The sequence below is a fragment of the Gymnoscopelus microlampas genome, assembly GCF_963454915.1.
Source record: "Gymnoscopelus microlampas genome assembly, chromosome: 11".
NCBI classification, from domain to species: domain Eukaryota; kingdom Metazoa; phylum Chordata; class Actinopteri; order Myctophiformes; family Myctophidae; genus Gymnoscopelus; species Gymnoscopelus microlampas.
Genome location: NC_139948.1, coordinates 43,352,216 through 43,376,837, shown reverse-complemented (window position 1 = coordinate 43,376,837; position 24,622 = coordinate 43,352,216). Strand labels below are relative to the sequence as shown.

General features: G+C 46.0%; 3 protein-coding genes across 4 annotated transcripts; all 3 read right to left on the bottom strand.

The window, feature by feature from the left end:
- Nucleotides 1-8,665: 8,665 nt before the first annotated feature.
- On the bottom strand, nt 8,666-18,556 carry LOC311055992 (3',5'-cyclic-AMP phosphodiesterase 4D-like). 2 transcript variants are annotated; one of them, XM_084072323.1, is made up of 10 exons: nt 18,300-18,556; nt 18,041-18,134; nt 17,513-17,688; nt 16,554-16,652; nt 15,963-16,127; nt 14,572-14,671; nt 13,192-13,346; nt 11,884-12,006; nt 11,198-11,380; nt 8,666-10,323 (listed from the first exon to the last, which is right to left on the bottom strand). In XM_084072323.1, the coding sequence occupies exons 2-10, from the start codon at nt 18,123-18,125 to the stop codon at nt 9,913-9,915; spliced, it is 1,497 nt and encodes a 498-aa protein (XP_083928449.1). In that variant the 5' UTR covers nt 18,126-18,134; nt 18,300-18,556; the 3' UTR covers nt 8,666-9,912. The 2 variants fall into 2 exon arrangements, with proteins under 2 accessions (XP_083928449.1, XP_083928450.1); XM_084072324.1 differs by lacking the exon at nt 11,198-11,380 and having other exon boundaries at nt 18,041-18,556.
- A 155-nt stretch (nt 18,557-18,711) lies between these two features.
- Nucleotides 18,712-19,604, bottom strand: LOC311056010 (histone H4). The gene has a single exon (XM_084072349.1). It carries the CDS (start codon nt 19,572-19,574, stop codon nt 19,263-19,265), a length of 312 nt encoding a protein of 103 aa, XP_083928475.1. The 5' UTR covers nt 19,575-19,604; the 3' UTR covers nt 18,712-19,262.
- Nucleotides 19,605-20,679: 1,075 nt separating this feature from the next.
- LOC311056005 (histone H2A) lies at nt 20,680-21,073 on the bottom strand. The gene has a single exon (XM_084072344.1). It carries the CDS (start codon nt 21,069-21,071, stop codon nt 20,685-20,687), a length of 387 nt encoding a protein of 128 aa, XP_083928470.1. The 5' UTR covers nt 21,072-21,073; the 3' UTR covers nt 20,680-20,684.
- Nucleotides 21,074-24,622: the final 3,549 nt, after the last annotated feature.

Below are 24,622 nucleotides of genomic sequence, written 5' to 3'. Positions count from 1 at the left end.
TATAGAATGCAGCTATATATGCAGAGAAACACAGAGACACTGGCCATCAACAACATCAATCACATTCCTAAGGCTAGCAGCCATCATCAGCACCATCATCCATCCCCATAGCAGAGTATGACCTCTCCTAGGGGTTTTGTGAATAATCACATGAAGTATAAAAGTCTGATATATAAGACAAGTTATAGTTATAATGGTAATGCCTTTATTGATTGTATGTGTCACCGGTGGACATGAACTTGATAATTAATAGAGATAAACGGACAATGTACATTATGGACTGAGTTATGATGGAGGGGAGGCTGTTATACTGGCGAGTGCCTGTGTTGGCTCTGTTTCTCCTTTCCCGCTGCAGGTGTAATGAGAGGGCGGCGAAACAGGCGGAGGTGATACCTGACGCGCCTGTATTGGACGGCAGCAGTATAAAGGAGGCACTATCCGGCAGCGCGGGGGAGAGAGACACGCCGCTGACTACCCAGACGCCCGCCATTACGCTGCACGCCACCTTGACCACGCTGTTCGCCGACAACACCGAACCCCCTGCTGATATGCCTATTAACCCTGCTTGAAAAGGGACGTTGTCCACTTGAGACGAGACCCATCTTGTTTTCCACCTACGGCCGTGCCCACGTTCTGGTCCTGGATTTCCACGGCACAACAGACGCACCACGGCTCTGAATCGAGCAGCGGGACCCACGCTGATCACCGTGACTCGTTGCTAGGCAACCGACGCTACATACGGGGTTTCCCCTCGTCCGGAGCCCCGATCGGACAAAGGACTGTGACGTCGGCTCTGCTGAGCCTTGATTGGAGGAGAGATTGAGGACTGGGCTCTGGGGCCGTGAGTTTGGACTCTAGGTTTAGTTTATTTGGTTATTATTTATTTTTGATTCTTTAACTCTTATTTTGATTATGCTTTGTAAGATGTTTTGCTATACAGTACTAGTGAGTCTAACAGTATAGCTGTAGCTTAATTAAGTGGGGCTGCTCACAGGGGTGGGATAACTCTCACTGTAGTTTCATAGCCTGTCTCTTACTGCCCTCCCCCCTTTCTGATCAACACGCGTGGTTTGGATTTTATTGTTGAATTAAGGTTATCCTATTTGCATAGGCTTATTGCAGTGATCCTAAAGTGTGTATTTGATTTGCTGTGACATATTTTATTATAGAAGTGTATTGCTATTATTGGGGGCGGGTTAGAGAGTGGGTGGAACAGACAGTGGGGATAATATCCAAATTCCTGTGCGCATAATATTAAGTGGGACTGTACTTATTGCTTATCCGTGCATTGCTAATATTTATATGTATTTTAACTTATAATAAACTTTGTACTCATTTTCTAAACGACTTGACTGCTGATTGTGGTGTCTCAGGGGTATTGCATATTTTGAGCCCTTGTTGGGTGACACAAAATTGGCGTTGTCGAGCAGGACCCCTGACACCCACAACAGTATGGTTGACGAGCAGCCCCCAGAAAATAGAGAAGAGCCTCTAAACTTATCTAATGATTCAATAGAACCAATACGTACTACAGGCATGAATGCATTTATGATGCCTTGGTTTATGGGGGCTTCCTGGGTTCCCAAATTCAGCGGGGGGGGAGGGGCGGTTAAGTTTAGCCAGTGGCGGGCTCAGGTTGAATCTTTCCTACGGGCTCAAATGCTGAACTCCCAACAGAAAGTAGACTTCTTGTTGAGTACCCTAGATGGCAGTGCCCATAGAGAGGCCATGCTGCTCCCCCATGCTGATAGAGACTCTGACCATATCTTGCAGGCCCTAAGTAAAAAGTATGGAGACCACCGTTCAGTAGAAACTCTCCGGGAGGAGTATTTCGATTGTAAGCAGGCAGTCGGAGAGGGAGTTGATGACTTCATCCTTCGCCTTCGTGAGTGTTTCTATAGGTGGCAGATGAGCGATCCGGACCATGCTGGACCTGAAGATGGAGTACTGCGGTCACAGTTCTCCAGGGGACTTAAGGAAGGGCCATTGAAGCAGGAGTTACAGCGCCACCTGAGGCGAACCTCAAACCTGACCTTCGACGCTGTCTGCAGAGAGGCCAAGTCTCTGGAAAAGGAAGGGAAGGCCCAAGGGGGCGAGGCTATGGCCTGCCAAGCTCGAGCTACACCACAGCCTTCGGTACCGGAAACACAGTCCCAACTTGGCTTGCAGCAGCTAAAAGAGTCCCTCCGGGCTGAGCTGAAACAGGAGATACATGACCAGGTGACCCTGCTGGGAAAGAGCATCGTTGCCGAGATTCGGGATCAGTTTTCCAGCTCCCAACCAGACCCCGTGCCAACAACATCTCAGTGGGGCAGGCCAGCTGCTGCACCACCGTCTAATCGACGCAGACGTCCCGACACCCAGGAGCCACGAGACTACCAGTGGGATGACCAAGGCCGTCCTATCTGCCGGGACTGTGGGGAAGCCGGACACGTACAGCGGTACTGCCCCCGCAGGCCAACATCCACCCAGGGTTTTCGGCCCCTCCGGTCACTGCAGGGCGAGTGACTGGAATGGGAACACCCTCCGAGACCCTAGAACAGTCCATTATGGTAGGCCGCTGTCCAGAGGTCGAGGTCCTTATACGTGGGGAGAGGGTCCCTTGTGTTCTGGACACTGGCTCTCAAGTGACTCTATTCAGCCAGTCCCTGTTTGAGCGATGCTTTGGCGATGCCGTGATGCTGGGAGCCGAAGACCTTTCCTGGTTGACTCTTAGAGCGGCTAACGGCCTACAGATCCCTTATGTAGGGTATGCAGTCTTGGACTTTACTATCGGAGGGATAGAGGTGCCGGGTCGTGGCATTGTGATTGTTAAAGATGACTGCATGAGCACTGACTATGGACTACTGGGCATGAACGTGATGTCCGAGTGCTGGGAGGCCCTTTTCAAGCAAGGCCATCCAGGGCAGGCCGCCTTTAAGTCACTCTTCTCCCCAGCTGCCAGGAAGGCGTGGGAAAAGGCGTTCACCATCTGCCGACGAACACAGGTCACTCCCACCCAAGAGATGGCCCAAGGCGTGGCTAAGCTGGAGCGACAAGCACCAATATTGGTGCCACCGGAGTCCGAGATGATCGTCTGGGCCTACGTACCTCAGGCCCTGGCTGGAGAAGACTGCCCCGTGCTGGTGGAGGACCTCCCTGACGGCCAGGGCATGGAAGAGCGCAGCTGGCGGGTTGCCAGAACCTTGAGCTGGGCCCGTGGAGGTAAAGTGCCTCTTCGAATCTGTAACCCTAACCCCTCCTCTTTGCACCTCCCACAGAGACAAGCACTGGCTGTAGTGTCGAGAATCGACCCTCTAGAGGTCCATGGAGCGAAGGAGCTGGTGATCGACGACACAGAGCCTGGGGTGCTGGAGGTGGATGTCCGACACGTGACCCATGCACCCGTCGCTGATCACCCAGCCTTGAAGTTGGAGGGAGACGGGCTTGCTGCGGAGCAACAACAACAGCTCACCGCTCTAATAGGTCAGTGGACGCATGTCTTTGCCAGCCACGAGGAGGACTTTGGCCACACTGCCGCAGTCCATCATCAGATTCCAACTGCCGAGGCACCCCCTATCCGAGAGCGGTACCGGCCAGTCCCCCCTAAACTGTACTCTGAGCTGCGGGTGCTACTGCAGGGGATGATTGATGGTAAGGTGATCAAGGAGAGCTCTAGTCCCTGGGCTGCACCGGTGGTGCTGGTACGCAAGAAAGACGGCTCCTGGCGTTTCTGTGTCGATTATCGCAAATTGAATTCTGTCACTCATAAAGATGCTTTCCCCTTACCTAGGATCGAAGAATCCCTTACCAGTTTGACGCAGGCGGCCTGGTACAGCACCCTTGATCTGGCCAGTGGATATTGGCAGGTGGAGGTGGCTCCGGAGGATAAAGAAAAGACTGCTTTCACAACTCCGTTGGGGCTCTACCAGTTTGAGAGGATGCCCTTTGGATTGTGTAATGCGCCCGCCACCTTCCAGCGCCTCATGCAACGCTGTTTGGGAGGACAGGTACATGACCATCTGCTCATCTACTTAGACGACGTAATCGTGTACTCTCCTGATTTCCAGAGCCACCTCAAGCACCTAGAGCAAGTGTTCCAGCGCCTACAGGACCACGGCCTAAAACTACAACCAGCTAAATGCAAGCTCTTCAGACGCCGGGTGACCTACCTTGGACACGTGGTCAGTGCCGAGGGGGTTTCTACAGACCCGGAGAAGACCCAGGCTGTCGCCAACTGGCCGGTCCCGACCACAGTGAAGCAGGTCCGTTCGTATCTCGGATTCGTAGGATACTATAGGAGATACATCAAGGCCTTTTCCCGGATTGCGGCCCCGCTGAATCATCTGCTACAAGGGGTGACTGGCCGCCCGTCCGCCCCTGTGAACTGGACTCCAGACTGTCAGGGGGCCTTCGAGCAGCTGAAGCAGGCCCTCCTGAGTGCCCCCATCCTGGCCTTTGCCGACTTCGCCCAGCCCTTCAAGGTCTATACCGATGCCAGCTTGGAGGGCTTGGGTGCAGTGCTATCCCAGGTGCAGGAAGGGAGAGAGAGGGTCATCGCCTATGCCAGCCGCAGCCTCAACCCAGCCGAACGCAACGACCAGAACTATAGCTCCTTCAAGTTGGAGTTGCTGGCCCTCAATTGGGCAGTGACTGAGAAATTCAAAGACTACCTGTGGGGGGCACAGTTTACCATTTACACAGACAATAACCCTTTAGTGCACCTGAACACGGCCCGGCTAGGGGCGGTCGAGCAGAGGTGGGCTGCCCAACTCGCCAACTACTCTTTCGACATAAAGTACCGCCCTGGCACCGCAAACAAAAACGCAGATCTGCTGTCCAGACTGCCAGAGACTGTTACTGCAATGGCTCAGGTGGTTGAGGTACCGGCTGGCCCAGTAGATGGATCGGGACCGGAGCCTGCTATCACCACAACCGCCCCGGAGACAACGCTCTGGCAAGCATGGCAGCAGCAGGATGCCGAGTTGAGCCGCATCCGTGAATGGCTGGAAGCAGATGAGCCACCATCTCGAGATGTCCGACGATGTTTATCTCCCTACCTGTGTAAGCTGTTACAGGAGTGGGACCATTTGGACCTACGCGAGGGTCTGTTGGTTCGGGTTTGGGAGGAGCCCGATACCAAGACCCTGGCCCATCAGCTGATAGTTCCTGCTGACAGAACGCATGCACTCTGGAAGGAGTACCATCAAGCAGCCGGTCACTCCAGTGCTGAGAAGGTGCTGTCCATCCTGCGCCGGCGGTTCTTCTGGACGGGTATGGGGAAGGATGTGCAGGGTTGGACTGCGGCCTGTCCAAGGTGTGTAGTGAGTAAGGCGGGGACAGAGCCTCGTGCCCCCTTGATGTCTGTGCAGAGCAGTTACCCCTTTGAGGTGGTGGGTCTGGACTACTTGTCCTTGGGCAGGCCTACCGATACTTACCCATACATACTGGTTATAACTGACTTGTTCTCCCGTTACGCCCTTGCAGTGCCAACCAAAGACCAGACGGCGGCATCTACGGTGAAGGCCCTGTGGGCAGCGTTGATCCAACCTTTCGGATGTCCGGAGAGGTTTGTGACAGACCAGGGGCCTGCCTTTGAGTCCATCCTGATGCGGCAGCTTTGTGACCTCTATGGCTGCACGAAGAGTCGGACCACGCCTTATCATCCCCAGGGGAATGGGACTTGCGAACGATTTAATAAGACCTTAATCAGCCTGCTGAGCACATTGGAGCCTGAAGTCCAACCCCTGTGGCATCAGCGGCTTCCTTTCCTGGTTCAAGCATACAACAACTCGACCCATGCGACCACAGGGATGACCCCGCACTACGTCTTGTTCGGCCGACATGCCAGACTACCTGTCGACATGCTTCATGAGGTATCTCCCCCGCAACAGAAGGACTCCCTGGAGGGTTGGGTGCAGAGTCACCATGACCGCTTGACGGCTGCGTATACCAAGGTGAGGAACAACGCCTCCCAACGCCAGGCCTGGGACCAAGCCCGCTACAACAAGAGGGCCCGAGCACTCCCTTTACTGCCAGGTGAACGGGTCCTGGTGAGGAACTTCAGGTGGCGGGCCCAGGGGAAGCTCGCCCCACGTTGGGTTCCGAGTCCCTTTGTGATTGTTGCCCAGCTACGTCCAGAGCAACCTGTTTACATCGTTCGTCCCGAAGGAAGGGGGGGCCCCACTCGTACCCTCCATCGCAACAATCTGCGGCCATGTCCTGCAGAAGTTGGGAACAGGCCAGAGGAAACTGCACTCCGTACCCCTCCTGAAGAGCCCCCAGGAGAAGTCAACGGCCCCACCTTTCCCTTTCTCACATTGCCTGTACCCAACATCACTGCCACAGTACCCAATTTCCCGTTCGTACCTTCGAGTCCACTTCCTGGATCCATCCAAGTCGAGGCTGAAGCAATACCTCTGGTCCCTGATGTCAGGACAGCGCCCATTCCACCATTAGAGGAGCCCCTTATGCCCCCTGTCCCTGAACGGGTAGATGCCCCTGGTCCTCCTGCGCCCCCTATCCCAGATGTCACGGTAGTGCCCATTCACCCATTAGATGAGGCCCCTACCCCTGAACAGGTAGATAACCCCGGTCCTTCTGAGCCCGCCCAAGCAGGTCCTAGCAGGTTGGTCAGTAACGAGAGGTTTGTTTCCACTAATGGGAGGTTAAGCGGTGCCCTTAGTTTGTTGGGTGGGATAGATGCGATTCACCACCCAGAGCCTGAAGAGGACCAAAGCAGGAGCCAAGACAATGTAAAGAAGGGTCACTCGTTTGGACCTGACCTTCGCCGTTCTCGCCGCGTGAACTTTGGTATGCCCCCATTACGGTTCCGACAACTCTAGTGGTCGGGACGACCACTGACAAAGTGGGGGGGAATTATGTCACCGGTGGACATGAACTTGATAATTAATAGAGATAAACGGACAATGTACATTATGGACTGAGTTATGATGGAGGGGAGGCTGTTATACTGGCGAGTGCCTGTGTTGGCTCTGTTTCTCCTTTCCCGCTGCAGGTGTAATGAGAGGGCGGCGAAACAGGCGGAGGTGATACCTGACGCGCCTGTATTGGACGGCAGCAGTATAAAGGAGGCACTATCCGGCAGCGCGGGGGAGAGAGACACGCCGCTGACTACCCAGACGCCCGCCATTACGCTGCACGCCACCTTGACCACGCTGTTCGCCGACAACACCGAACCCCCTGCTGATATGCCTATTAACCCTGCTTGAAAAGGGACGTTGTCCACTTGAGACGAGACCCATCTTGTTTTCCACCTACGGCCGTGCCCACGTTCTGGTCCTGGATTTCCACGGCACAACAGACGCACCACGGCTCTGAATCGAGCAGCGGGACCCACGCTGATCACCGTGACTCGTTGCTAGGCAACCGACGCTACATACGGGGTTTCCCCTCGTCCGGAGCCCCGATCGGACAAAGGACTGTGACGTCGGCTCTGCTGAGCCTTGATTGGAGGAGAGATTGAGGACTGGGCTCTGGGGCCGTGAGTTTGGACTCTAGGTTTAGTTTATTTGGTTATTATTTATTTTTGATTCTTTAACTCTTATTTTGATTATGCTTTGTAAGATGTTTTGCTATACAGTACTAGTGAGTCTAACAGTATAGCTGTAGCTTAATTAAGTGGGGCTGCTCACAGGGGTGGGATAACTCTCACTGTAGTTTCATAGCCTGTCTCTTACTGCCCTCCCCCCTTTCTGATCAACACGCGTGGTTTGGATTTTATTGTTGAATTAAGGTTATCCTATTTGCATAGGCTTATTGCAGTGATCCTAAAGTGTGTATTTGATTTGCTGTGACATATTTTATTATAGAAGTGTATTGCTATTATTGGGGGCGGGTTAGAGAGTGGGTGGAACAGACAGTGGGGATAATATCCAAATTCCTGTGCGCATAATATTAAGTGGGACTGTACTTATTGCTTATCCGTGCATTGCTAATATTTATATGTATTTTAACTTATAATAAACTTTGTACTCATTTTCTAAACGACTTGACTGCTGATTGTGGTGTCTCAGGGGTATTGCATATTTTGAGCCCTTGTTGGGTGACATATGCTGTGCTTTGAATACACTATATTATTTGTATGTGTTATGGAAATTATTATTTTGTCATTCAGTCATAAAGTGACGTTCAGTCTACACATTAGCAGCAGCTCTGTGTTGTCTGACAATTATTCTTGCACTCATTTTATTCTCCCATATAGAACATAGCTCTGTTTACACAATGCTGTACCCTCCTCCAACTGTATATGTTCCCCATCTTAAATCTTGAATATGGAGAATTAGGCATCATATATGAGATGCAAATATTATGCAGTATTGAGTATTGATACTTAATAAGTAAAAAATGTGAGTACTTTTTCCACCATTGCTGGGATGGATTCAAAAAGCCATAAACGCGCACACATGCATGCACCCACGAACGTACGCGCGCACCAACGCACACACTCACGCACGCACGCACGCACGCACGCACGCACGCACGCACGCACGCACACACACACACACACACACACACACACACACACACACACACACACACACACACACTTCCTGTGATAGTAGGCGAGTGGTGGAAGAAGTAGCTTATTATTCAAACTTTTATATTAACTTAAATTATTATAAACAAATGATAAACTTGTTATAGTAAAAGTAGTGATAATATAAATACTCTGTTACAAGTAAAAGTCCATCTATTCTCAATTTGCATGAGTAAAAATAATAATAAAACATGTTGGACATTCAGCTATGTGATTCTTCTTGTAGTTTAAATCGTGCATACTTAATGAGATTACACACACACCAATCATGAATTAAAAACAAAAAAAAAGATAACTGTGCTGTTAACAATGTAGGCTAACAAGAACAAAGTATTATGGAACTAAAGTGTTGCATGAATTCATTTTTATGACATAGTATGACTATAGGAACTGAATTAATAACAAGCTAAACTCCTTTGTGCATCTCTTTTACAGATCCTCCAAGGAACAGATGTAGGTAGCAGGATTTCACTGAAGAAAAGGTGAAATAGAAAACAATTGGAAAAATAATCATACAATGATGATGATGATGATGATGATAATAATCTTTAAGTAAACAAAGTTAAGTATACATCATTGTTATCTCTTACAGGGGTAGCAGGTAAATGGGTGGATAAGCAATTAGCATACTGTATTAAAAATCAGCAATCTACAAGCTCACAATGCGTTGCGTCATGACGTGTTGTGCACTTGTAGATCGGCTATTTTTGGCAAAGAGATTTGGTGAAGATAGAAAAAGGTGGTTCAAGTACAGTTGCAACTCAGATATGTTTTTCTAAGAACAGAAGGTTTAGTGGTTAAGTAACAGTTTCCCTTCCAGCAGGTTACTTTAGCCTATTGGTCTACAGTACACCTATTAGCCAGGTTTAAATAACCTAATGGCCTAGTGGTAAGGTACATATCACCTATAGGCTCTAATCATTAGAGCCTATATGTGATATGTACCTTAACCACTAGGCCATTAGCTGCATTAGAGTCTAATGCATCCTGGCAGGTTCGATTCCTAAGGCCGACGGCCATTGCTGCGTGTCATTCTTTGTCTCTCGTTCACACTTCACTGTACTTTACAGTAAAGGCAGAAATTATACTGACTCATTAGCGCTATCATCATGGTTAGAAACGTGACTTCACTTTGCACTTGATCTGCTCTTTTGTCTCTCTACACCAAACTTGTTTTGGCCACGATAATAGTCGATCCATAAGCTCACAACGCACCACGCTGCAACGCGTTGTGAGCTTGTAGACTGGCTATTTTCGGTGAATGGCCCCCCTGTAACTCTGACCCCCTGTTAAAGACCCATGGTTTAAACTGTTCCTCATTTTGCTGGGGACCCCCTGGAACCCCCTCAAGGACCCCACTTTGAGAACCAGTGTCAAACCGCCTGGCCCTCCTGCTCATCCTCCTCCAAGTCCGCCATGCTAGGATCTCTGGAAAGTCCCACATTTCCTCCTCCTCCCTCCTCCTCATCGGAGGAGGAGAATCCCCTCGACTCGCAGTCCTGCATACGCAGAGTTTTGCCATGGCTGGTGCTGCCGTCTCTCCCCTCGATGTCGGACCAACTGTCGTCCTCCCGCGGGCTGAGCTCAAACTGGAACTTCCCTCCACCTGGGGGTAGGTAGCGGGCATCGGCTTCGTCCAGGGACGAGGTGGGGCTGTGGGGGATGTGGCTCTGGTACCACTCCCTGTTGTCCTCCAGGGTGTCCAGGATGTCCTGAGCATCAGGGTGAACCAGGTCAGCCCACGTTTCCCACAGAGGATGGACGATGTAGTCAATGAAGCCCACCTGCAGTAAGGACAGATAGATGATACCGTAGCATAAGAAGGTCAATTCAGTAAGATAGTTTAAATAGTTTGAATAAAATGAGCAACACATTTTGGTTTGCATGTGAATGTAATCCGCTTTTAGGTACACGGAGGGAGCACACTATATATGTAGATATGTAGGCTCCTGTCAAACTACTTCTCTAGGGAAGTGGTTCCCCAATGTTTTAGCTCAAGACCCAAAAGCGAAATTAGACGTTTTCCCCTGGACCAAAACTAGTGAAAGCAGCCGATCTACAAGCCCACAACGCGTCGCTTCGTGCTGCGTTGTGAGCTTGTAGATTTGCAAGTTCATGGGTCACAAGTAAATATATCCATTCTTCAACAGAATGTCATGTAAAATAGTACAATAGAATTCCCCAATTTATTTTTAAGAAGAAGTGAAAATAGCAGATCTGCGACGTAGGGTTAGCTTGTAGATCGGCTATTTTCACTAGTATGGGTCCCAGGGAGAAATGATACCAATGGTAGACGGTAGTGGTTGCCAAACCTTTTAGCTCAAGACCCAAAAGATAAATTAGACATTTCCCCCGGGACTCAAACCAGTTAAAATAGCAGATCTACAAGCTCACAACGCGTCGCTTTGCGCCGTGTTGTGAGCTTGTAAATCTGCAATTTTCACTACTTCTTAAACTGTTTTTTTAGATTATTTATCCATGGCAATTATTAGATTTTTTACATTTATTTATGAAATATTTTGGAAGAAAGAAAAAAATGTATGAAAAGTTGTGATGTTTTTCTTAAAGGGGGGATATTTGACTCGCGACCCATACAAATTGGTCCGCGACCCGAACATCGGCGAACGTCCTGTATACCACTGTGAGTGAGAGCTTCACCTGGTTCTTCTCCACGGACGCGTTGTGTCTGTCACACATGGGGCTGATCTCTATGCCCGTGTCCCGCTCTCGGTCTCCCTGGCTGAAGAACTCCTCCGTGATGCGGTCGGTCCACTGGCGGTACAGCTGCAGTGGCTTGGTGGGGTTGCTTAGGTCAGCACAGTGCACTATGTTCTGGAGGACCTGAGGGAAACAGGGACCCAGCGATGTAAAAACACCCGACAGTGCACTATGTTCTGGAGGATCTGAGGGAAACAGGGACCCAGCAATGTAATTGCAGACCAACAAGCGCTTGTAGATCAGCTATTTTCACTAGTTTGGGTCCCGGGAAGACTTCTCTTTCGGGTCTTGAGCTGAAAAGTTTGGGAACCACTGATTTGAAGGGACAAGTGAAGATGAAAGAATCGACAAGAGGCTCCGATTCAGAAGTAAGTGGGGGATGCCGGTTACTGACATCTAGACAGCAGGAGAGAGTCCTTTCCTTTTAACCACTTTGAAGCCGGTGTCGCTATTTTGAGGATGTCATTCTAGGCAGAAAACTATTTATATTTTCCCCTCTACAACAAATCTCTTCCCCGAATAACATGCCCAGAAAAGTGATGCTAGGTTTGTGTTGTGGTTTAATAAAGTTCCTTTTCAACTAGCATCTAGATATACTATGCAGATTAAAGACACAGGTACCATACCTGTATCCTGTCTGAATAGTTGTTCAGCAGCAACATCCCAGAACTGGTCACTTTTTCGGCCTCCACCATGGTCTTCAAGTCGGCCAGCAGGTTCATGTGCTTTGACATGTCCGTAGCTAGTACCTAAACACACACACACACACACACACACACACACACACACACACACACACACACACACACACACACACACACACACACACACACACACACACACACACACACACACACACACACACACACACACACACACACACAGGTTTATTCACACTGAATACACTTCAGTGTGAATAGCTTCCCAGCTCCATTATTTGTCATATACACCAGCGGTTCTCAAACGATTACATGTAAACACGTTCAAGATTTGTAAAAACAAAAATCTAAATGGCAGATGAAGGTAAAAACTGCCGCACACTGGTTTAAAGCTCCCTTTTGCCTGATGAAGACCTATAAGGTCGAAACGTTGCACCATTAAATAAAATACGTTTTGGGATCTTTAAAACAGTGTGCAGAAGTGTTTACCTTCTTCTCCTTGACTCTTGCCTCGAGGTCCAGCACCTGGCCTAAATACAGCTACAAGATGTGCACACAATCTCCAGTACGGAGTGACGCGCTGTGAGCTTGTGCATCTGCTATTTTTAAATAGCCATGGTAACACATTTTGCTAGGGACCCCCTGGAACCCCTCCAAGGACCCCTGGGGGTCCCCGGACACCACTTTCAGAACTAATAATATAAACAGCATGCAGTGTTCATGTTTGGTCCTCCGGGTATAAAGAGTAAAGCACAATAATAAAAGGACAATGTGCACACGATGGGGGTCTGCGGACAAATTCATATTAATTTGGGGTGTCCTTGACATGAAAATGTTTGAGATTCAAACAACATTGGAAGCAAGCCCAAATAAGCAACTACACTTACTTTATTAACAAGCCCAAAAAAACATGACTTAACAGAAAAAGTTAACCTTAACATGTCAAAGACCCCCAAATTGATATGTATTTACCGTGGAACCCAATCTGAAAAGGTTTTGTGCCAGGGACCCCCCCAGCAGAGAAGATGTATGTTAAAATGCATTTTAACATTTTCCAAACACTTCAAAAATGTTTCACAAATAGCAGGTGCACAAGCTCGACATGGCGTCACTTCGTGCCACCATGTGAGCTTGTATATCTGCTATTTTTTAAATAGGCACAGAAACACATTTTGCTGGGGGGGACCCCCTGGAACCCCTCCAAGGACTCCCATTTACTGCATCAAGAGGTCCAGAGAAATCCCTCCTCTGGCTCTTAGCTCAGGCTCAACTCACAATGTCTATGACCATCTTCCTGATGGACTGGCGTTGTTTCTTGGTAAGGTTCTGGAAGATGTCACAGTTGTCCTCCTGCAGCAGTTTGAAGCCCACCGCCAGGTGGTGGTTCTCCAGCACCGAGCAGTCGTTGTACATGAGGGCCAGCTCTGAGTCTAATCCAAGGAAAAAAAGAAAAAAAAAAGAAAGACATGCCGTGCCATCTCCGGTTTACTTATCTTATCTGCGTGAAGTAGGTGGTCGCCTTTTTAGGACACCGCACGCAGGTTGGGAGTCTATTATTTACAATGGAGGAGTGAACGTGAACACAGCTTCTGAACCATTCTTTAGCTCCATGGTCATATTGGACCCGATCGTGACAAGCCACACAATCTTCCCTAGATTTTCATACTAAAATGGCCTTTTTCAGAGAGACAAATGAGGAGAACATCTACTTTATTATTGACCTTTCTCTGTTCCAGCAAACAAAGTAAACATAGGACGGTCGCGAGATCTGCCCTCGCCCACTTAGGAGACCATTTGTAGGATTTGTGTACCATTTCACCTCTTGTGGCTCCTATTGTGATGGTCTATCTTTCTATATTAACCATCTTTGGTCTGATGACAAATGACAAGAAGAAGAAAATACCCTAGTGTTGGTACTGGGTTACATATGTGTAAGGTATAGTTTAGTTTAAGTAGAAACCTCACACTAATCATTGAAATGCAGATGTCCTTTATTAATACAAAAATGATTTGCCCTATAACAAGTTATGTGTTAATAAAAATAAATCTCAATTTCTGGCTAATTCAATTATATTTTTGGTTCTACTTTTCTGAAAGAATAAGGTCCACTAGGCCAGATACAAGGGTAAAAAAAAACACAGATAGGGGTTTATTTACTAAGAAACTAACTAACGATCTTAATCATTTACTGATTTATAGCCGTTTTAAAATAGGCAAACATATTTTGCTATTTGCTATTTTGCTGGCGGAAATAGCAGACCTATGAGCTCATGTGTCACAATGCGTTGTGAGCTTGTAGATCAGCTATTCTTGGCAAAGAGTCTTGGTGTAGAGGGGGAAACAAGTAGGGGACCAACCTGGCCAATAAAGTATACAAGGTATAAGTGGTTAAAACATTATTTCATATCTTCACACAATAAGCACAAACTCCAATTATATTTGACTAATCTCTCAAGACAGATCCTGCAATATGCATATGTCAGCACTAACATCCCAAACACATATTGGATTGACAGATAATGGACAAATGCTCCATATTTATTTCCCCCTTTCACACAGAAAAAAGCTTCACACTAAGCGTGTTTGTGGTCCTGTCCTATATACTGGTATGAATCCACCTATAATGTTGAAATAGGAGATGTGGGAAACACTCACTGGTGTTGATGAGGAACTGGTTGTTGACTCCCGGGTGATCCACATCATGAATGGCACTGGCAAAGATAGCAGCTAATATCTCCAGATCTGTGAACACAGCCTGAGGAGGAGGAGAAGGAGATGATTACCGGGGAATATACTTCTACCTGCTGCTAAGCAGATGATCACATTGTCCCTTTTGTCTTATCTCCATATTCTAATTTCTTTTAGTAAATTAACGCCCTACTTAATCATACTACAGCGTCACACAAAAGCATCAAAAGTATAGTAGATCCACAAGCTCGACACGAGGTGTGAAACGACGCGTTTTGAGCTTGTCGGTTTTCTACTTTTGCTGTTTTTTTTTATTTGAATCCTGAAAAGTAACAGTTTTTGACACATGAGGATTCTACCCAAAGGAGACAATATGAGATGCGGTCAGTGAGGATGTTAATATTTGAATTAGCTTGAGTGGCTAGATTTAAATTGGTCCTCTTTAATGAAACGGTGTACACAGTCTCATTTAGGCGGCAGGAGGTAGAGCGGCAGCTTGGGAAACGGATGATTCCCAGTTCAAACCCGGGCTCCCCCACAATTGGTGTCAAAGTGTCCTTGAGCAAGACACTGAACCCGAGCAGGTTGGTGCCTTGCATGGTGTCCTCCACCGTGAATGTGTGGGTGAATGGGTGAATGTGAACTACATTGTAAAGCGCTTTGGAAAAAAGCGTTATTTAAATGCAGTCCAATTATCATTTATTTGATTGCCAAGTATACTCGGAAACATTTTCAAATAGTGCCATTCTTACAGGCCCGAGAGCACTTGTAATCACGTGGGTTTCATTGAACGATTTGGCCATTTTCCCCTGTTCAATCTTCAGCTTGCCACTTATGTTTTACACCTTTTTTCTGCAGCTCCAGAACAATTTGTTCTAGTTCTCTCTCACTGCAGCAGCAACACCATGATTTGCTTTGAGTATAATTTGGTTGATTTATTATCTATAAAACTGATATTTTGGGGATTTGTATTCCTTGCATTGTGCGGTGGTGCTTGTGCTGGCCATATCATAATGAAGAACAACAGCTAAAGTAGTTAATACAGCATAACAATAGTTTTAACCACTTTTGGCTTGGCTACTCAAAAATAGCAAGTAACAAATAACAAGCTCAAAGCGTGTCACTTTGTGTCGCTCTGAGCTTGTATATCTGCTATTTTTTTACATTTGGAAAAAAGTGTTGGAAAATGTGGAATCATTTGGAACTTTCTCCGGGGCCCCTGGCACAAAAATGGTTTTCAGATGGGGGTCCGTGGTCAAAGATATATCAATTTGGGGGTGCTTGACTAGAAAATGTTTGAGAACCACTGCCTCTATTGTATTGCATTGGACTCTGTGTTATGGTGTTCTCTCCTATACCTCCAGAGCAGGCGAGGAGAGCAGCACATGCGTGGACTGGAGGACGTCAGCGGCGTGGACGTTGCTGTGGTACGCCACGTCTTCGTGGTAGTGGTCCTCCAAGGTCATCAGGTACGTGATCAACGTGTCTGACGGGATCTTGAACGTTTTCAACAAATCTCTTTCCTGCTCCAGATGAAAAGAGAGAGAGAGAGAGAGAGAGAGAGAGAGAGAGAGAGAGAGAGAGAGAGAGAGAGAGAGAGTTTATAAACCCTCAGACACCAAGCTAGCTGTTCCTCTCAAGTGTTGATTGATGTGGCCATAAACACAAAGTGGTGGAAAAAGAATAATATTTGCCTCCGAGATGTATTGGAGTAGAAGTAAAAGTACTGAAAATTGGAAATACTCCAATAAAGTAAAAATACCTCAAAATTGTACTTAAGTACAGTACTTGAGTAAATGTACTTAGTTACTTTACACGACTGTAAACACATTACACACTGTACAAGCATTTGACAATCATGTACCCTACGTTCATTATACATACTGTGTGTGTGTGTGTGTGTGTGTGTGTGTGTGTGTGTGTGTGTGTGTGTGTGTTCACATGTTTACCTGAACCACTGCGTACATCATGACTGTCAAGGGCCGGCCTCCTGAAAACTCAGTTACTCTGAAAATATTAAGGCCCCATCTGTTGATGTCCTCTAGCTCCTGAAATGACATTAGCCACATTCACTTGTTAGACACACATTTGAGCTGAACATATTGCCTTTATTCAATTTCCATGATTTCAGCATAATGAAATTGAATTAACTCAAGTTTTGCGTTGTGTTCTGTTTAACAGATAGTGTGGAGTTATGTTTTTTGTGAGACTTTTCAAGTCTCTCCATTGAACAATGCACAATAGAAATGGCTTTAAACTCAGAATCTCTTTATTGGCAGCATGTAGGACACGTTTGGACATAGGAACATGGCCTAGTATAGGTGGAGAGAGAGCTAGCAGCAGCAGCAGTAGCACCATGTAAAAAGAAAAGCACCACATGCACCACCTTGTGTCACTATTTGGCATTGCAGTATAGTACCACATTAATGTAGACGGACTGTTACAACCTAATAAAGGGTTTGTTTTTGGTCAAGGTATGGCAGGGCGATATGGACAACATTTAATATCACATGTTTTCACCAAATACCTCAATGTTAATATTGTGACTAGAATATCGAGATGTGAAGATAACATCCCCTCCACACATCCCCCCCAAACATGTTAAAAAATAGCTGATCGACAAGCTAACAACTCATTGCAATGTGACTTGTTGTGAGCTTGTAGTTCTGATTTTTTTGCCAGACCCAGGGGGTCGGCCTACAGGAGGCTTTGTCGGTCGGTCGGTCGGTCTGTCCCTCTTTTCCTCTGCACACACGTCATGCGAAGTCCGGCCATTCAGATTTCAACTGACTGAATTTTGATTTTGATACATATTATATCCAAAATCTATTCTGATATGGATATATAATAATATCGATACAATGCCCAGCCCTATAGGTCAAGGTGAAAGAACAACAGTAGAGTTCACCTTGGCGAGAGCATCCTCCGTGTGGGCCTTGACCCCGAAGCGAAGGATGTTGGGGTCGGTGAGGTCGGCGCTGTGGCAGGACATCATGACGCCACTTATCTCACACATACGCTTGTTCCTCCTCCTCTCCTCCTCCTCCAGCAGGAGACCGGGCATCTCCACATCCTGTTGCCTGTCTGGGGAGTGATGGGGACGTCCAAGATACAGAGTAGAGAGAGAGAGAGAGAGAGAGAGAGAGAGAGAGAGAGAGAACGTTTAATGCTTTGTTGAAATAAACTGTTAGATATTGTCGCTGTCGGGCTGAAACCTCTTATCTCCATATTCTAACTTTTTATTTTTTTCCCCTAAATTAACGCCCTACTTCATCATACTACTGCGTCACACAAAAGAATGAAAAGTAGCAGATCCACAAGCTCGAAAAAAGCTACTTTTGAATGTGAATCCTGAAAAGTAACAGTTTTGGAGTGGAATCAGAATGACTTAAGATCTTTGGTTCATTAAACCACAATATAGTTTTTTTTTTTTTACCTAAGAATGTGTTGGATATGAACTCGGAGACCTGGATCCCTGAGCGACTCGTCTCTGAGAGGTGAGACAGTTCCCTGTTCAGCATCCTCTTGAACTGCACACAAAAACACAAAGACAAGTCCTACATTAGTTAAGATGAGGACGACCGCGGCGCCTCAGCCAGACCAAGGCAGGCCTGGTGGCTGTTTAGGCTGTTTTCGCTGTGCCTACTTGGTGACAGCCTTGGTGCCCTCAGACACTGCGTGCTTGGCCAGCTCACCGGGGAGCAACAGGCGGACGGCGGTCTGAATCTCCCTGGATGAGATGGTGCGGCGCTTGTTGTAGTTAGCCAGTTTGGAGGCTTCACCGGCGATGCGCTCAAAGATGTCGTTTACAAAGGAGTTCATGATGCCCATAGCCTTGGAGGAGATACCGGTGTCAGTTTCTGCATAATGTTTTCCCTCTCTTAAAGTCGCGGGTACAACTGTCTCGTCTCGGGCTAATAGCTCGTAACATTTTTCATAATTTAGTAAAACTTAAGCTCCTCTCTCACACTCTGCTCCACTTCCCATGTCCCGCCTCGCCGCGGTGACTGACAAGCTGCGCGTCCTACGCATACCTCTATGGTCCTACGGTACTGCCTCTGATTGGCGAGCTCCTACATGCTTGCATGACAATCGCAACGCGGCGAGGCGGGACATGGGAAGTGGAGCAGAGTGTGAGAGAGGAGCTTAAGTTTTACTAAATTATTTAAAATGTTAAACGGCATCGCCGATCCGAGCGCATTAATGCAGATTTACCGCGCGTTAGTATTGCTCTTTTTGGTGCCTTTGAGAAATCTCTGCAACTTCTAAGCGACGAGCTATTAGCCCGAGACGAGACAGTGGTACCCGCGACTTTGAGAGAGGGTGCTTTAACCGTCAAGGGACCCTGGATACGGCCTTCCCAAATACAAAAAAAAAAAAAAGAAAAGAAAAGGTAAACAGGGTCCCGAAAGGGGCTATGCATTATCCAACCCTGCTGCCTGATTAGTATATATATATATAGATTAAAACAGGCAGGCTATCTTGGCTGTGTATAAGCATTTATCACGATTTAACTGTAGGGTATTTCATCTAAATAAGAGTAACCTTAAACCGTTAACGCTTCGTTGTTGGAATTATCTCTGTACAGAAAGTGTGGGCGGCTCTTAAAAGAGCCTTGGGGTTGTTGTAGTTAGATCAATTGGTGAGAAGTCAGTAATTTATCCTCCGAAGCCGTACAGAGTACGTCCCTGCCTCTTCAGAGCATAGACGACATCCATGGCGGTCACAGTCTTTCTCTTGGCGTGCTCGGTGTAGGTGACGGCGTCACGGATCACGTTCTCCAGGAAAACCTTGAGGACACCACGGGTCTCCTCGTAGATCAGACCGGAGATTCGCTTCACACCACCACGGCGAGCCAGACGGCGAATAGCGGGCTTGGTGATTCCCTGGATGTTATCACGAAGCACTTTACGGTGGCGCTTAGCGCCTCCTTTTCCGAGACCTTTTCCTCCTTTGCCGCGGCCTGACATTTTTTAACAGTTGAAGATGCAGAAGTGTGTCTACAGCGTCAAGACATGCCTATTTATCTGTTTTCTGAGGACGTATAGGAAGACAGGCAGCCTGCTCTGCACTGGGCGGTGCCTAAAAAGCTGCAGCCCCACCCCCTTTATTCTGGGTTCTGTGTTCTGCATGACAATGGCCTCTCCAATGGTTATAAAGCTGAGACTTGGTGGAAGTAATTAACTATTCCCACGTATCTAGTGTATACCATGTCAATTTAAGAATACCATATTATAAGCCAGGAATAGAGGCAGTGCATCTCACTGTGACACGCACGCACGCACGCGCACGCACGCACACACACACACACACACACACACACACACACACACACACACACACACACACACACACACACACACACACACACGATACACATATATATATATATACACGTACATACATATATAATACACACACGCACGCGCGCACACACACACACACACATATATATAGTGAGGACGGGCGTTGCCCAAAACTGCAGCCCACCCATATGCGCACAAACATTTGATAAAATAGCCTATATAATTGTTCCCTTCATTGTTCTCGTTTTAGTCACACGATCCCTTAGTTTACAGTAATGTTGCATAGTCACCAGGCTATGCAACTATTTTAGCTGATTTATTTAATCCAAGTATATCAAATATATGTCCAACCTGTGTGCTTTAGAAAATCACTAAATCCATGAATAAAATACGCTTACCAAATGTTAACTTCATTAAGTGGGGTTTGATTAATCTAAAACAAGTCTCCAGCGTTTTCTGGCGAAGGACCCCTTAGCCGAGAAAGATTGAAGCTCTGACCCCACATGTACTGCAGATTAAACGTTTTTACATAATGTTTACACACATCTATAATTAAATCAATGCGTATTTGACTGCTCTCCACTCGTAATCCACTTGCCGATTACTGAGATTTGACGCAGCCCCCCTGCTTAAGTCCCATCATGTAGAACATGAGATGTAATGTCATGAATGATGGTTGCTAATTGCTATAATGGCATTAGAATACACTTTTTTATGAAATAGTGGGTGGCCCTTAAAAGAGCCTTTGGGATTCGTTAGTCGAATGAAGAAGCTTTATTTGGCTTTGGCAGCTTTCTCAGTCTTCTTGGGGAGCAAAACAGCCTGGATGTTGGGCAGCACACCGCCCTGAGCGATGGTCACTCCACCTAGCAATTTGTTCAACTCCTCGTCGTTGCGGACGGCCAACTGGAGATGACGGGGAATAATACGAGTCTTCTTGTTGTCGCGAGCAGCGTTTCCAGCCAACTCGAGGATCTCAGCGGTCAGGTACTCGAGAACAGCCGCCAGATAGACGGGGGCGCCGGCACCGACACGCTGGGCATAGTTGCCTTTACGCAACAGTCTGTGAACACGACCCACGGGGAACTGAAGCCCTGCACGGGACGAGCGGGTCTTGGCCTTAGCCCTAGCCTTTCCGCCAGTTTTGCCTCTTCCTGACATGACTCTTCTGGGATCGCTTGAAAATTGTGAACCGCACGAGAAACACCGGGTTTATATCTAGCTTTTGTCACGCGTTGATTGGCTAGTTACTCCTTCAGTTGTCTCGTCCAATCATGGTTCACAACAGCAGAGCGTGTTGATTGGCCAGTTACTCCGGCAGTTGTCTCGTCCAATCACAACAAATGCTCGCGTTGATTGGCCTGTTATTCCTTCAGTTGTTTCGTCCAATCACAACAGATGATCCTTGGTGTACTGTACAACATGTCCTCACCCCTGAGATGTGTTGTGGATCAGTAGTATGTTAAAACCAATATGTATATAGAAACTGGAGAAACATATTTATACGAGTGCATCATACAGCTGGACCGCATGATACAATAAGTAAGTAACAACCCATCATGCTCTGTATTGACCTCGATTCAAAATGCAAATGGCATGACAAAAAGATCCAAGTCAGTGGTTCTCAACCTTTTCTGGATCAGAGACCACTTGAAAACCTCAAAAGTGTTCGTGGTCCAACCATCTGACCACTTGTGTTAATGAATAATCCAGATGTTAAGAAAAGGCAATATCACTATCACACTACTACTAAATCAAGTCCACTGGGGTAACTCACAGTCTCAGACTAATATCACATCAAAAGAGGGTAAAATGTGCATTCACACATGAAACAGAGGATTACCATGATTTGATTATTATCCGTAAACCCATGGTTCAATTGTCTATTTAATTGGCAGGTGTGGTGGTGGTGGTATGACAAAAAGGTGTATGATTTGTGAACAGGCTCATGGGAGTCCATAGTTCATTGTACACATACTGGTTGAATGCTTATGCTGTCTTCTCCAATCATGGACCCCCTCAATTTGGCAAGTTCATCATCGAAGACTCAGCATTGAAGATTCAGACAAAGTTCCTCGCCCTTGCATTCATTTCATTTCATTCGTTTCATTTTTTTTTCATTTTCTTCAATCAAATCCATAAACGCATATTGATTGGTATTGCGGTCCTTACTAGTAAATTGTCCTTTGTAATTGGCTCTGGATAAGAATGTCTGCTATACATGACTTAGGGGCCAGGGGTCATATGTCCGTACCCATGGCAAGACTTGGCCTTGTCTGTGTAAACATGTATTAGGTGTCCACTAGTACAGTGGTTCTCAAATGATGTTATTTTCAAGGACCCCCATAACTCTCAGAGTTGCGTGACTGTAATGGTCAGTTAGGGCTAGCACTTTATGTGTTTCTGGTAATATTATTGTCCACTCATTTGAATGTCCATACTCATAGCCTATTTAGACAAAAATGTCCACCTACGACCCCTGTTGTAGGCCAATGGGAAATGGACCTCCCAGGAAGATGTGTTTGTAGTTGCAGATGTGTTTGTATATCTGTCCGTCTCTTATATGGGGGATCTCATTCTAAACAAGCTTAGTGCTTTATGAGCCAATTCCAGTTTAGTAGACCTTGTATTTTGAATTTGTACTTCCATGTACTGTTGTTCTCATGTCTTACTAAATAAAGTACATCAATCAATCAATACCATATGGCATGCTGCTGAAATGTAATTTCTTGTAGGCTTCAGGCTAATCATCACCATGTATTTGATTGATAATAGTCATATGCATGCATACACACGCACGCACGCACGCACGCACGCACACACACACACACACACACACACACACACACACACACACACACACACACACACACACACACACACACACACACACACACACACAATCAAACATAAAGCAGAAAAAATAGGCAAACTAACAGGTCCATTTTCTCATCTTTTAATAACACATTCATATCTATGTTCTGTTTTGTTTACAAGGAGTTTTAAAACAAGTGTTGATGAGAGGACTAGAGGAATCAGGCAGGCAGAGGGTGAAAGTCCATATACTGTAAATACCACAGTGCCCCCAGGTGGCCGGAGGGAGGCACTACAGAGACAATAACCTTTTCTCACATCGTCTCATCTTAGCTGTACATTGATAATCTTGTGTTGTGTTTTCATTGGCCTGAATCTAACTATGCAATGCTAGAGTTAAAAGCCAGAGAAGAGACTGGTCTTATTATGAAAGTCTTAACCAGCTACAGTGTTCACAATAGTAACCTAATAATAGCATCATTCCCAAATAATAATAATAATAATAATAATAATAATAATAATATTAATAATAAAAAAACAATATTGTCTTTTCATTTAATCTCTTAAGACCAGGGCAGACCTCATTAGAAGACCCGAGTTTTATGTCCGGGTCATCCATGGTGGCACAGTTACATTTTAGTGCATTTAAATAAGACAGTGAGAGAAGGTTACACAATGCCCCCCTCTTTCTACCCCCACCCCCTCTGGCTCCAAGGCCAGCCAATAACAACAGGTCCTTTACTTTTTAAAATGACTCATTAGAAGAATGGAAATAGAAAAAAACTGCAAAGAATTTAGAAAGAGAAACGTTTTTGTCACCGCTATCGTTTAGCCAGGAGAAACCCCTCACAGGGCGCTCTAGCTCAGGAGTATTGTCTAATTTATGCTTCGTCTTAACAATGGTGTCAGGCGACGAAAATAGCAGCTCTACACTGCACGTTGCATCCATGACGTGTTGTGAGCTGTTTTCGGCGACACTGTCATGTAAACGAAATATAAATCAGACTTGAGAGACAGAGAGAAACTAAGAGAAAGAAACATAATTCTAAATGCATCCAAACACAACATATACAATCCTTTGTCATTTGGAGAAAAAAAAGCAATCAAAGAGTGAGAAAAAATAACAAAGCAACAAAAATGAAAGATGGACAATCTTTTTAAGGTTAAAAAGGCGTAAGTTTAATGAGGAAAAAAAATCAAATCGCATAATGTATGAATGAATGAAATCTCTTTTTTAAAGAAGAAAATAACAGGTGGTAAGTTCATCTCTCCTCCTTTCAGTTTATTTTTCCATTTCATAATCCTTTCAAAAAACAACTAACAATGGAAAAAGAAAGTAAAATCATCTTTGGAAGAAGTAAAAGTTATTTTATTTTAATAGACTATCACTACAGTATATGGAGATGCTGCTACCCAGTTAGATTATTTATCTAGAATTCATTTGAGCATTCCAATTATTGTATTTTTTTATTTATTTTTTTGTTTTGTTTTGTTTGTTTTTTGTGTCCTTTTTCAAAAAAGTTTTTTTTTTTCCTATTTTTTTTCCTAAGAGGTAGATCAACAAAAAAAATGACATGGTTACAGATATCGTGCCCCTTGATTCAGGAAGTGAAGTCACAGGGTGGGGGAATTTGGGCAGCAGGGCAGAAAGGAGGGAAGATTGTGGGTTGTGTAGTTTTTTAGAGGCCAAAACAAGGTTGTTGCCTGTTGGGGCCCGTGTTCACTGCAGCTCCACCCATGGAAACCTGTGCTATGATGCCAGATGACCATGAGGAAAACTGCAATCTAGAGATACTGTACATATTATACAAGAATCTGACCAAACAAACATCATTGTGTAAGCTAACATTTTGGGATCTGTGATGTTACACATTTTTTCTTCCCAGAATGCAACATGT